The 13,057-nt window shown below is 39.7% G+C and overlaps 1 protein-coding gene and 1 pseudogene across 3 annotated transcripts; both read left to right on the forward strand.

Moving 5' to 3' along the window:
* Positions 1–246: 246 nt before the first annotated feature.
* LOC120442534 (macrophage mannose receptor 1-like) lies at positions 247–7,343 on the forward strand. 3 transcript variants are annotated; one of them, XM_039619133.1, is made up of 7 exons: positions 247–398; positions 1,321–1,572; positions 2,455–2,508; positions 3,327–3,686; positions 3,774–4,100; positions 6,482–6,582; positions 6,979–7,343. In XM_039619133.1, the coding sequence occupies exons 3-7, from the start codon at positions 2,472–2,474 to the stop codon at positions 7,114–7,116; spliced, it is 963 nt and encodes a 320-aa protein (XP_039475067.1). In that variant the 5' UTR covers positions 247–398; positions 1,321–1,572; positions 2,455–2,471; the 3' UTR covers positions 7,117–7,343. The 3 variants fall into 3 exon arrangements, with proteins under 3 accessions (XP_039475067.1, XP_039475068.1, XP_039475069.1); XM_039619134.1 differs by lacking the exon at positions 2,455–2,508; XM_039619135.1 differs by lacking the exons at positions 247–398; positions 1,321–1,572 and adding an exon at positions 2,884–3,147.
* An 81-nt stretch (positions 7,344–7,424) lies between these two features.
* Positions 7,425–9,695, forward strand: LOC120442736 (annotated as a pseudogene).
* The last annotated feature ends 3,362 nt before the right edge of the window (positions 9,696–13,057 follow it).

A 13,057-nucleotide genomic window follows, 5' to 3' on the forward strand; every position in this document is an offset into this window, starting at 1 on the left:
GAATTTCTACAATACTGTTAATTGTACTCTCTGCAGTGTTTAAATGCTTACATATACACACACAGTTACTGTCCCTCCACACATAGGACTCGGTTCTGCTTCTATGCCCCATCTTTGTTTACTATTTCCTACCGAGGCTTCTAGACTTCTGATTGGCCAACATTTCTACATGGTTAGGAATATATCGCCACCTGTTGCGTTGGCATGTTCCTAGCAGCGTTTTCCTTCATTTCTGCGTTTACGTGTGACGGGATTATTTTTAAAACGAAAACGGAAAATCTCCGTGTGCGTGTGGACGTAGCCTTGATATGCCCAACCATATACCAGGATTAACTGCGAGTGAAAGGTTGAAGAAAAGTGGTGGACGGTCGAAGTGAGGCGGTCCAGAAATCTTCAAAGTAAGCACTGGGCTTGTATCTCTCTTCAAATATACAGCGGAATAAGTGTTAGCATAATGAAAAGCCTTAAAGTTACGTGACGTTAGTGATATCGCCATTTAAAGCGGCTCTTTGGTCGGTTAGTTAGTTTAGGTTTCTGCCGAAGCTGGGTCTGTTTTTCGGTGTGAAGCCAAACGTACTTAAACGTTTCAGGAAACACCGAGCAGACGGTTGACCAAATATCTGGCCCGCGAACTGTGGCGAGGACGCAGACTCAACCATGTTGTGCTGAAGTTTGTCCTTAAAGAGCTCTCATCCTGTATAAACCACTAATAATGAGACAGACAGTAGATGGAGAAGTCCTCCTCCTGTTTCTCCTTTCTCTAATTAAAACACAAAGTGTGTCTTTGTGATTATAAGACAAAACTGTCTGTGAAGGTTCTCAGTCATCCAGGTCATCGTAGTCAAAGGAGTTTGCAAAGAAAAGCGTCTGGACTTCTTTGAGTTGCTTGAAGACGTTTCACCTCTCATCCGAGAAGCTTCTTCAGTTCTAAGGTCAAATGGCCGAGAGTCCCAGATTTTACTAGCTAAACTTAGCATCATTGTTGTCTAAGGGGACTCAGCGCATGGCTGTAATGTTCTCCCGTCACACAGAGCTGAAACGACAGTTTTCACATAGAAAACCGAGTTTAAATAAGAACTGGGTACTTTTCTGTTGAATCATTTTCATGATGTTCGTTTGTGGGCTGCGCTCAGACAGGACGGAAATAAAGGTTTAAAAAGACCTCGAGTCCTTTTTCATGTACTCGTGGTGGCTGCAATTACTCAAACCTTCAAAACACAAAACTGAAATGTTGTCAACTGATTGTTGAAGAGAATAATCCAAAGCAGACTTCAGGTTTACCATCATTTCTGATATTCTCTTGATCTTACACATCATCAGATATGAGTCCGAGTGCTCTGTCATGTGGATGGTAAAGTTTTCCAAGGCCTAACAAGAAGAAAGTTTCCATCGAATGAAACTAAAAACTGAAAATAAATAGAGGAGCGCTCGGACCTTCCTCGGCAGCGCCGGCGTTGAGCAGAACAGACCCATGCTGACACCTGGCAAAGGTGGACTTCTCCGTCACCACGGGCAACGAGCTGGCATCCGGCTGCCGTGGCAACACCGTTCACCATGTGATCACTGGGACAGGTATGTCTTGTATCAACATCATCACCTGCAGCACATCCAATAATGATATTTAAAAAAAATTATCTTTTCTTTTAAATTCCTTGGTATTTCTTTGTGAAGCACTTTGTGATCTTCACATTGTGAGGCGCTACATAAATAACATTTTATTTACTTACTTTCAGTGAAATTTAGTGGTGACTTTAAAATCAGTGCATTTTATTTGTATTTGACTGAGCCTCCATCTTTGGAAGTGGTGCTGTGTGAGACTCTCAAAGCAAGTTTTGCACTTTTAGAGGAGATGCACTAAAACTGTAATATCATTAAAAAACACGCTGAAGCTAAACAAAGAAAGAAAGAACAAAGTAAAAACTATTTGTTCTCTATGATTGGAACTGACATGTGAAATGTGTCAGGTTGTGTCTTCATCATCACTGATTTGTTTGGAGGAGTCAAGCTTGAACGCTGTTTTGTCAGAATTATAATAATTACAACATTATTCAAATAACACTGAAGTGGTCAGGCAGAGAATCAGTGCTGTATCTATGCAAACACATGCACAGCAAGCAAACTCGCAAACCTCGGCTTTGGATTCAAATGAAGACACAAACATTTCCAAGTGTGTCCATCTTTGCTGATGATGCGGCAGACACGCTGACCTCCAGTCAGGAGGAGAAGCATGTTCTTCCACTCACAGAGACTGAAGCCTGAAACCGAACGGCCCATTTTTTAAAGTTGAACGTTTCAAATGTTAAATATGTTTGATAATTTTGTTTGAATCATTAGATTAGGATAGAAATGGAGTGAATGACAGAGACATCTGCCTCTTTGTTGATGCTGGTTTAAGTGTTATGATTAATAATGATAGAGCAGCTGAAGATGAGATTCATGAGGATGTTTTCACAGTTTTTCAGCTCTCAGTCATGAAGAGGTGTGGACTGATCCTCCTGCTGCTCTCAGGTCTGTAAACTCATCTCAGTCGCCTCATTTATAGTTTGAATAAAACTTTTAATATCAGAAAATCAAAGAAAGCACAAACTGAACTGCTCCATAGTGATTATTTTCAAGGTGTCTGTAAACGAGTTTCAAGCAGTCAAAGAAACACTCGTACAATCTCCAAAGATCTTTGTCATGTCAACTAAACTTCTAAAGCTTTCTTTGGGTCCAGTTAAAAGTTTGATTGACAGTTTAATAGTCGGTAGTTTGTAACAGTTTGTATAAAGTGAAGTAAAAGAGTAAAAAAAGAACGACAGGAGGGAAGAGAGAGTGCATGAACGTGGCTCTGTTTGTGTGCACTGCTGAGAAAAACACGTCTTTATTTTATTTTCTGTGTAGAAATCTGACTGAAAGCCTGAAACACTGCAAACCCGTCAGCTCGCTGAAAAAGATCCTGACTGCTTTTACCACGTCCGTGTGCACATGTTGTTCAGCTTTGACCCTCGACCACTAACATGTTGTTTTCCTTTATTGTGCACACTGAAGAGGAAAAATCATCCAAATACATGTGCAATAAGGCCAGAGTGAAAAACAAACTTAACACTGTTAAAGCAGCTTTTTAACCTGATGTGTGAGTTTGGCCCTGGAGCAGGAAACCAGTGTGTAGGTGTCCACTGGCATTGTAAAACACATTTTAACCAGTACACGAGTTACAGATCCTTTAAAGGACACATTTATTAACAGACCACAACACTGTTCAAATCTCTGTAAATTCTCCTGACGAGTAAAATCGAGCTGAGGTGAGTCTGTGACCATGCTGACTGACTCGTGTCCTCTCTCAGGTTACGTGATGGTCTGCCATTTTCAGTCTGATCAGTTAGTCAGACAGCTCCACCTCGTTGACCTGCAGAAGTCCTGGAACGACGCTCAGCAATACTGCAGAGATGAGTACGTTGACCTCGCCATCGTTAACAGCTCAGCTCTCATCCAGGAAGCCCAGAAATGGGCGGGGAGCACAGAGGTGTGGATTGGACTCTCCAAGAGCGGCTGGAAATGGTCTCGCCTCGGTCCAGTTCAGTCATCCTGGTTTAATTCCTGGTCCCCGGGACAGCCAGGGACTGGGGAGTGTGTTACAATATCTAGTGATGGATCATGGTCCACAAGACAGTGCTCAGAACAACATAGCTTTTTCTGCTATAATGGTGAGTGTTTTGGACTTTGGTACCAGGGTTTGACAAACTGAACATTTTAGCTGCAGGTCTGAATCCGTCTGATCTTTTGTCTTTCAGGCATGAGTAGCAGTATCATCCTGGTGCCGACCTTGATGACCTGGCCTGATGCTCAGTCTTACTGCAGACAGACATACATAGACCTGAGCAGCATGATTGATTCAAATGTAAACACCATGGCCGCTAACATGTTGACATCTTCTAATCAGGCCTGGATTGGACTGTATAGAAATTACTGGACGTGGTCAAACTTGAGCACAGCCTCAAACCTGCCGTGGGGGCCCGGGCAGCCTGATGACACTCAAAACTGTGCCACAATAGATGCATCAACGGGCTCCTTCTACAGTCATAATTGTAATGAACAACGCCCTTTCCTCTGCTCAAGAGGTGAGTCTGTCCTCTGTGTTTCTGCACGGTCTGGTCCTCCTGGGCTCATCTGGACACTCTTGGCACAACACTGTCGATCCTTTGGGTGGCGCTGTCATTTGGTGTTCGCTCTCTCTGCGGTAGAGTATCACTTCCTGTTCCTGTTCCACCAACACAGGAACAGGAAGTACTAGTTGAGTAGCTTATCTGCATACCAATTTAATTAAAAACCTTTAGATAACTTCTGTTTTCATAGTATAATCTTCATGTGCAGCATGGCCTCTTCACCTGTCCCTCATGCACTTTCCTGCTCATTGTGTCAGATGTTTAGTTACTCCTCGGCCTCCTTTAGCAGTAGTGATACTTGTAACAAATGTAGCATATTTGCAGCTCTGGAGGCCGGGATTACTGAATTGGAGACTCGGCTTCACACCCTTGAGTCACCCGTAGCTAGCCAGGCCCCTGTAGCTGGTGCAGCCGAAGATAGCGTAGGCCCCGCTACCTGTTCCCCGGCAGACCCCAAGCAGCTGGGGAAAGAGGGCGGCTGGGTGACAGTGAGGAGGAAGCATAGTCTTAAACAGAAGCCCCAGGTATACCACCAACCTGTTCATGTGTCTCAACTGCTTTTCCCCACTGGCGACACACCCGCCGGGGTCAAACTCTGGTAATTGGTGATTCTGTTCTCAGACATGTGAAGCTAGAGACACCGGAAACCATAGTCAATTGTCTTCCAGGGGCCAGAGCAGGCGACATTGAAGGAAATTTAAAACTGCTGGCTAAGGGTAAACGTAAATTCATTAAAATCATAATTCACGTCGGCAGTAATGACACCCGGTTACACCAATCAGAGGTCACTAAAATCAATATTGAATCGGTGTGTAACTTTGCCAAAACAATGTCGGACTCTGTAGTTTTAGCTGGTCCCCTCCCCAATCAGACCAGGAGTGACATGTTTAGCCGCATGTTCTCCTTAAATTGCTGGCTGTCTGAGTGGTGTCCAAAAAAACGATGTGGGCTTCATAGATAATTGGCAAACCTTCTGGAGGAAACCTGGTCTTGTTAGGAGAGACAGCATCCATCCCACTTTGGATGGAGCCGCTCTCATTTCTAGAAATATGGACAAATTTATTAAACCCCTCCCAAAATATGACTATCCAGAGTTGGGACCAGGAAGCAGAGCTGAAGTCTTACACGCCTTTCTGCAGCTCCTCTCCTCCTCCAGACAGAAATGTAAAGGGGGCACATGGTGGCAACAGAGGCGAGAAAGGGGTAAGGGTTGTGTGGGGTGCTCTGAATAACTGTTTTTGTCATGTAATTGGATTGCACTTTGTCAGACCTCTACCCTAAAACCTGACCAACTTGGGTGTCCCCCTGAAGGCTAAGCTTCTGCAGGTCTAGCTCTTAGTGTCACTGAGGCACGCAAACCCCTGACCACATTAAGGTGGCAATCTCTCAGGGGAAAACTGAAAACAAAATAACAAATAATAAAATAAAATATTGCTCATCAGATTCTAACAACTAAAAACATGACATTTACCTTAATTAGATGCCCTATATTAAATACATTTGAATCCAACCATAGTACTTCTCACTATTGCCAATATTAACAAAACTAAAAAGGGTAGGCCAAGTTATATAAAAAAGGCAAATCTCCAAGTCTTGAAAAATAGAAATAAAGAATACATTAAAATATCCATCCAGATCTTCAGAACCAACAACATAAAATCTATCTTAATTTGATGGCCTAAGGAAAGTATCAAATCAATTTTATTTATATAGCACTTTTAAATTATACATGCTTCCCTTAGGCAGTATCATCAGAAGACATAGCATACATTTTCACTGCTATGCTAATGACACCCAACTCTAGCTGTCCATGAAGCCAGATAACACACACCAATTAGTTAAACTGCAGGAATGTCTTAAAGACATAAAGACCTGGATGGCCGCTAACTTTCTGCTTCTTAATTCAGATGAAACTGAGGTTATTGTACTCGGCCCTGAAAATCCTAGAAATATGGTATCTAACCAGATTCTTACTCTGGGTGGCATTACCTTGGCCTCCAGTAACACTGTGAGGAACCTCCCTTGGAGTCATTTTTGACCAGGATATGTCCTTCAATGCACATATTAAACAAATATGTAAGACTGCTTTCTCCCACTTGCGCCCCTCCCTGATCCTGGTTCTGCTGGAGGTTTCTTCCTGTTAAAAGGGAGTTTTTCCTTCCCACTGTTGCCAAAGTGCTTGCTCATAGGGGGTCATTTGATTTCTTGTTTTTTTCTCTATATGTGTTATTGTAGGGTCTACCTTACCGTTTAAAACGCCTTGCAGCGGCTGTTGTTGTGATTTGGCGCTGTATATATAAAATTGAATTGAAATTCGGCCTTTTCTTTCTCTGCAGATGTCAAATCTTCTCGAGCCTCGAGGTCAGTGAAGGTTCAGCTGAGGGCAGGATCTGCAGACCTGAACGACCCCACAGTGCAAGAATCCATCCTGCAGCAGGTCAGAGGACACACTAGCCCCGATACAAGGGACAGACTGCTATAACTACTGTGAAATGATAGAGAGCAGTGAGTCTGTGCAGTCCAGGTTCAGGGAAACGTGACAGCACACAGCTGCAGAGATACGGGGCTCATTTAATGGAATCCCATCGATTTTTGTTATTTAGCCTTTTTTAATTCTTAACTTGAAGAAGTCATTTAATTTCAGATTACTGTGAGGAGACGAAGTGACCCAATGACAGGCAATGAGGCCTAATAACAAACTTCAGTTTCATCACCAGGCAGTTCATTTAGTTCATTACCCCCAGAAACAGCACGAACAAAGTTTTCTGCTCACTACGGAAACAACGGCTGATTAATGAGGAGCTTCTGTTAATGTGTGAAAACTGTGTTTCAGGTGAGGGAGAAGCTGCTGGAGCAAGGGATCAGAGAAGAGGTGAAGCTGAGGTGGAAGACGCAGCCTGATGGGAAGATTTTCCACAGAGAGGAGGAGACAGCCGGTTACTGTGAGAAGGAATACTGTGGGTCGGTTTAGTCTGAACGTTATTGGCTGATTTTCCTCAGATGATCTGCTGTGTAATTCAACTGATTTCCATCTCTATACTCTGACTGCTGGACTGTAATAGTGTAGCTTTGCATGACTGATAGTTGGAAATAATCCTTATTTATCCTAAGCTCAGATCAAAGAGTGTCTGATGAGCTGTTTTATGCCTCTTTGTTTCTTCTGATTGGTGCAGCTAAAGTTTGCAGGTGAGCAGGTCATATTTTGTTAATCTCTGTTCCTGGACTCTGTAAAGCAATTCTTACCAAAGGCCATTTGTGGACAGAGCATTTAAAACAGAAATGTACCCATGTAAAGTAATTAAATGTTTAAAACTGTGTAACTTTTGACTGAAAATAAATAAAAATATTATACAATGGAATCCAAGTTTTTGACCATGTTTCTGAATTTTAGGGTTTTCAAACAACATTTTTAAGATGTAATATCTCCCACAAAGATACAAAACACAGAAATGACAAAAGCTGTCATCAACCCTGAGTTTTTTGCCTGAGTTTTCAGTTTTTCTATTTACATTTTTGCCTTTTTCTGTATATATAGTGTTCTGAGTTTTGGGGGTCTGTATTACATTTAACAAGGTTTAGCCTTAGTTTTGCCTTCAGGTCTTCTGATTTAGTTTTCTTTGTGATTATAGGTCTGGTCTAATGTTAAATCATTTTTTTCTGCCTCCAATAGGTATTTTGTGGTTGTACATAACAGAACAATGCTTAAATAATTAGGGATCTTTGACACATTTCATTTTATTCTCAAGAAAACTATGAATAATTTTGGTTGTTGAAATAACTTTTGTTTTTGCTATATAAGAAGTCATCTTGTAATAAATCTTTTCCATCACTAGCAACATGCTGGGGAATTCTAATACTAATTATGGTCCTTCGCATCTACAGTGAGTATAACTTTAAAACTTACACGCAAAGTAGTGTGATGTTTTATATTTGATTGTGTTTTTTTAACAGTTATTGTTGCATTAATTTATAAGAAACATGTAAATATATTCAAACCACTTAAAAAAAAAACTAACTGCTGTCCTTTGTAACCTTATAGTCTCCACAGTTTTAGAAAAACACATCACAAATTTGACTGCAGAGACACAGATGCTCAAAATGAAAAATAAGGAGCTGGAGACAGAGAAGAAAAACAGAAATAATACAACAGATGATGACATCATGGAGTGACTTCAATGTTAGTCGAGCTTAATGCAGCATTGATGCCTACTGTCCCAAAGAAAATAACAGTATGTTCCAAATATATTTGTACAAAATTACCTAATTTAACATAGATATGCACTGATGTTGTTTATTAACCGTTCTCTATTCTTGCAGACAGAAAATGTAACCCTTGTCAGAGGGTATGGGATCATGCTGAGTCCAGCTGCTATGCAATTAATGATGCTAACCGTGGTGAATGGAAAACCTGGAAAGAAGCTCGAGAAAACTGCAGAGGAAAGATTTCAGATTTAGCTGTTGTGATTAATGAAGAAGAAAAGGTAATGAGAAAACTGAGAAAACTGTGGGACACTTTATTACAGACTTCATGAAAATAAAAATATAATTTCTTTTGATCGAAAGCTTTCTTAGAGCAAAGCATTTAAATATCTCTGACAACTTTCTCTCTGTCCTCAGAAAACTGTCAGTGAAAAGAGTTGGAAAAATAATGAAAACAAAGGATACTGGATTGGTCTGAGAGTTGAAGATGGGAAATGGAAGTGGCTGGATGGAAGGAATCTGAATAATAAGTAAGAGACACTTTGAATCAATATAAATTTCAAGTATTTCCCAAATCTGTGATAAATCAATTACAGTGTACCAGTGTCCATCAGCCTTGAGCAGATTTGTTGTTTTCCTCAGCTCCTGGATCGACCAGCCTCCTTCTGATGGTCACTGTGCAATCTCTGTCAAAGACCAAGGATTTAAATCAGTGAGCTGTAATGAGAAGAACCGATGGATCTGCAAAAAGAAAGCTTTGTCTGTTTGAATACTGCAGTAAAACTTCAGAGGACTTTTGGATAGTCTCAATCTCAAAAATATAATATTAATGATGATATTAATAACTGGTCAACAGAGGGCACTGCATTACTTCAAATCAAAGAGTTGTTGCCTGAAGTATCTGCACTGAGATTTTTTTTTTCATGTTGCAATGATAGTTATTGTTAAGTTATGTTATATGAATGACAAATGTTTTAGTCAAGCCAAGAACAACACTGTTCGAACTGCTGTCACATGTGGAAGGAGGACATCTGGCCTCTACATTTGGACTTTGTTAATCAGTCACAGTGTCAATATCAGCTACAGAGCAGCAGAGAAGAACAGGAAGTTCATCTTATAATTCAAGTCTCATGTTGTGTATTTTGCATATTGTTATCATATCAACTTCACTTTTTTAGTGCTGTTAGTAAAGTTTTGATTTTATTCATTTACATTGATTGAAATGAAAGTATGGATCCATCCTGCTTTGTATCACCAGCTCAGCCTGGTGGTGGTGCTGTAAGGGTTTGGGGGGCATTTTCTTGGCACACTTTGGGTCATTTATGCCAAGTGAGCATAAATAAAAATGGCACAGCCCACCTGTGTGTTGTTGTTGTCCAGCTCTCCGTACCCACAATTGTTTTGGCTGATTCCAGCCAGATAAAACACTATGTGAGTTCACTATAGTCAAATTGCCTCCACAGTCACCAGATTTTAATCCAGTATCAACCTTTCAAAAAGATTTCAAAAATATGTTTTTTAATTTGGAATTTGAAAAAACTTTTTCAAATGAGTTAAATGTTAAATATTTTTATTCAGAGGTTAATTTTTGATTTAAGTATTTATTAATGGATGAATAATTCATTTGAAATATTGATTTATAAATAGTGTTTTTATTCTAAATTAAATTATAAAAAATAACTTACTTATTAATGTTTAAATAAATAAAATCATTGAAAAACACATTCAGAAATGAATTTACAGATGCACATTATATTACACAATATTATTATTTAAGCACAGGATTCGTTGTTTCTCTTGTGGTCCTCCATAAAAATAGCACAAAGTATGTGGAAGTAGTTAAAGGCCAAAAAATGTGTGGAACACTATTTCGTGAATGCTAGCTTGAATTTACATTTAAATGCTGTATAGCATTCACACAACAATGTTCCTGTTTCTCTTTATTATTCTAGTTGCTTCTGCATGTTTTTGTGGCTTTTAACCGCTTCCACATACTTTGTGCTAATTTCATGAAGGACCACAAGAGTCTCGCACATCGAAATAAAGAATCCTGTGCTTTACAGCATTAACACAACTAAATCTAAAGTTGACTAAGCACACTAAAGTTATCATGATTTTAATGGTGAGAGCTGCTCCACATGGTTTAAAAAGTCTCTTATTTGCCTTGACACATCGATTCTCTTCCCCACAAGCATCAACATTTTGTGATTTTTTTCATGAAAAACAGGGAGCATGGGAGTTGGTTTCCTTATATATATCTACATTTCTAAATGCAATGAGTTGATGCCTTGTGATTGGCTTATTAGTTCTGTGTGGTGTGGGGAATTCACATCATGGATTTCCAGCTGGCAAATCTGCAGCAAGTGTAAGATGCTATCATAATAATAATAATCTCAGGAATATTTCTTGGACCTTGTTGAAGAATTAAGGGAGTTATAAAGGCAAAGCCAATGTCATCTCAGTACAATCAATGTGTGCCTAATAAAGTGTCCAGTGAGTGTATATGTCAAAAGCAGAGGTTAGTTAGAAGAGACAGAGTTACACTGATGAAGCAGCAGTTTATTATGATGCTCTGTGGTATTTCTCAATGTGCAAGCCACAAGAAGTGTCTCTAGTCACTTGTAGATAAGAACACCACGTATTCAGTTTGAAGCCATAAAAGAATGTAAGATTCAACTCATCTTACATTCTCACGCAAAAAGCAGAAGCTGGTACAAGACAGACTGGGCACTGAGGAAGTTTATTATGATAATTATTATGTTCTATGGTTTAAACACAGTGCTATTGCTCAGTGTACACGTCCCAAAAACTCAGCAGCAGGGCGGTAATTACGGCAGAGGAGAAGGTCATATTAAGAACTAACAAATGAACACAATCAGCAGGTAAGCTAAGCTTTTCAAATGCAGTGTATCAAAAAAAGATTTTCTAAAACTCAGGGCTATTGACGTGAATCAAAGTCTGCATCTCTATGTGATTACTGTTTCAAGTCATGTTGGTTTAGGTGATGTTTTCTTCAGTAATAGTAAACAGTAAAAAAAGACTGTAAGCAAATCCAGTGGGTCAGATACTGAGATATGTGCTGTCACATAAAAGGCAAACTTTCCCTGTACAATCCAAGGCGAAGTTCCAGAGAAAAAAGACATTTTTAAAAAGAGCTATGATGTATCAAATTGGATTTAAGATGCTGAATTCTGTCAACACTGAGCAAAAACATTTTGTTCATTCAAAATGACCCAAAGTCTACAAAAATTGTGGTTGTTTGAAAGGTACGTAACTCCAATTACCCTTTAAACTCTCAGTAAAACAGGACAAGGAAGCTGCACATGAAGAAATGAAGGTTGAAAATAAAGCAAGTCAACAAACTCCTGATTCAAATGGTGAGTTGTCAAAAAACAAAAAACAAAAAAAAGACAACAAAAATCAAACAAAATCACTCTGTGTTAACACAAGTGGAAGGAGGGATGGGAATCAAGAACTGGTTCCCAGTAGTCCAATTCCCCGGGATCGTTAGTCTGCCTGCCTATCGATCACACTTATCGGTTCTTCTGCTCTGGATACAATCAGCTGATATTACTTTGTGTGCTGTATGAAAAACATGAGATCCATAATTATTGGAGCTTATTCAGATCGTGGGCTTTGTATTTCACATTTACACTCTTTCAAATATGTAATTTCCCCAGAGTGCATTTGATAAGCTCTTCAACCTTAATTATTTCTTGAGTTGTAATGATCTAATAAAAAAAAAAACAGACAATGTGTATAACTACATAAAATTAGAGTTTAGTCCAGAAAACATAGAACTAAACCAGCAGGAAATGTGGTTGTAGGGAGGAGGGTGACATTCTAGTCAGTCTTTAGCAAGCCCCAGTCAACATGAGTGCAACACTCGTTACCAGAACCTCAGCATGACACACACTCAGAGACCGTTGGATGAGTTTGGGTGCACTTTTATTAACAGTGTTGAGAGCTGGAGACTCTGTGGAATCTGTAGCTTCAGCTCAGCTCTTGTCTGCCTCTGCTCCTCCAGCCCTCAGCAGCTACTAGAAATAGGGAAGTCTTGGTTAGCATGATGACAATCAGCTGTGCCAGCCGGGCTTGCTTGGCACTGTCCTGTGAACCCACTTCTCCACCCTCCCCCGCAGCTTAGCCTCAAACCACACCCTGCTACAATGACACACATTCTCATTGATATTTTGATACACCTGCCATTTCCTACACCAAGGCATTATTTCATACCAAGACCTTTATTTTGTGAAAGACAGGTAAGATTTGTAAATCTAAAATTAAAGCTCTCAAGTTGACCCAAGCAATTTAAACCTACAGAAATAATGTTAAAACATTTTATTTTAATTTAGAAAACACAGTTCTTCAATACGAAACATGACAAAATTCTCTCCCCTCCCTCAGAAAGAAAGAGATTTTTTTTTAACAACACATTTATTACCAATAAATAAACATCAAGACATCACAAGTTTTCTCACAAAGGGAAAAAAACAAAAAACAAAACTGTCACATGAACACAGGGCTGAAGAACAAACGGCCATCTATAACAGAACACACCACATTCCTAAAACACCACTGAGAAGAAAACTCTGTTAAAGGCCTTTTCTTGGTCCAGAGAAATCAGACCAATATCACATCCCAATGAACTGGAGACCTCCAAAATATCTCTGATCAATGACACATTATCGACAATAGACCTGCCTGGTACA

This window comes from Oreochromis aureus, linkage group 11 (genome assembly GCF_013358895.1).
Source record: "Oreochromis aureus strain Israel breed Guangdong linkage group 11, ZZ_aureus, whole genome shotgun sequence".
NCBI lineage: Eukaryota > Metazoa > Chordata > Actinopteri > Cichliformes > Cichlidae > Oreochromis > Oreochromis aureus.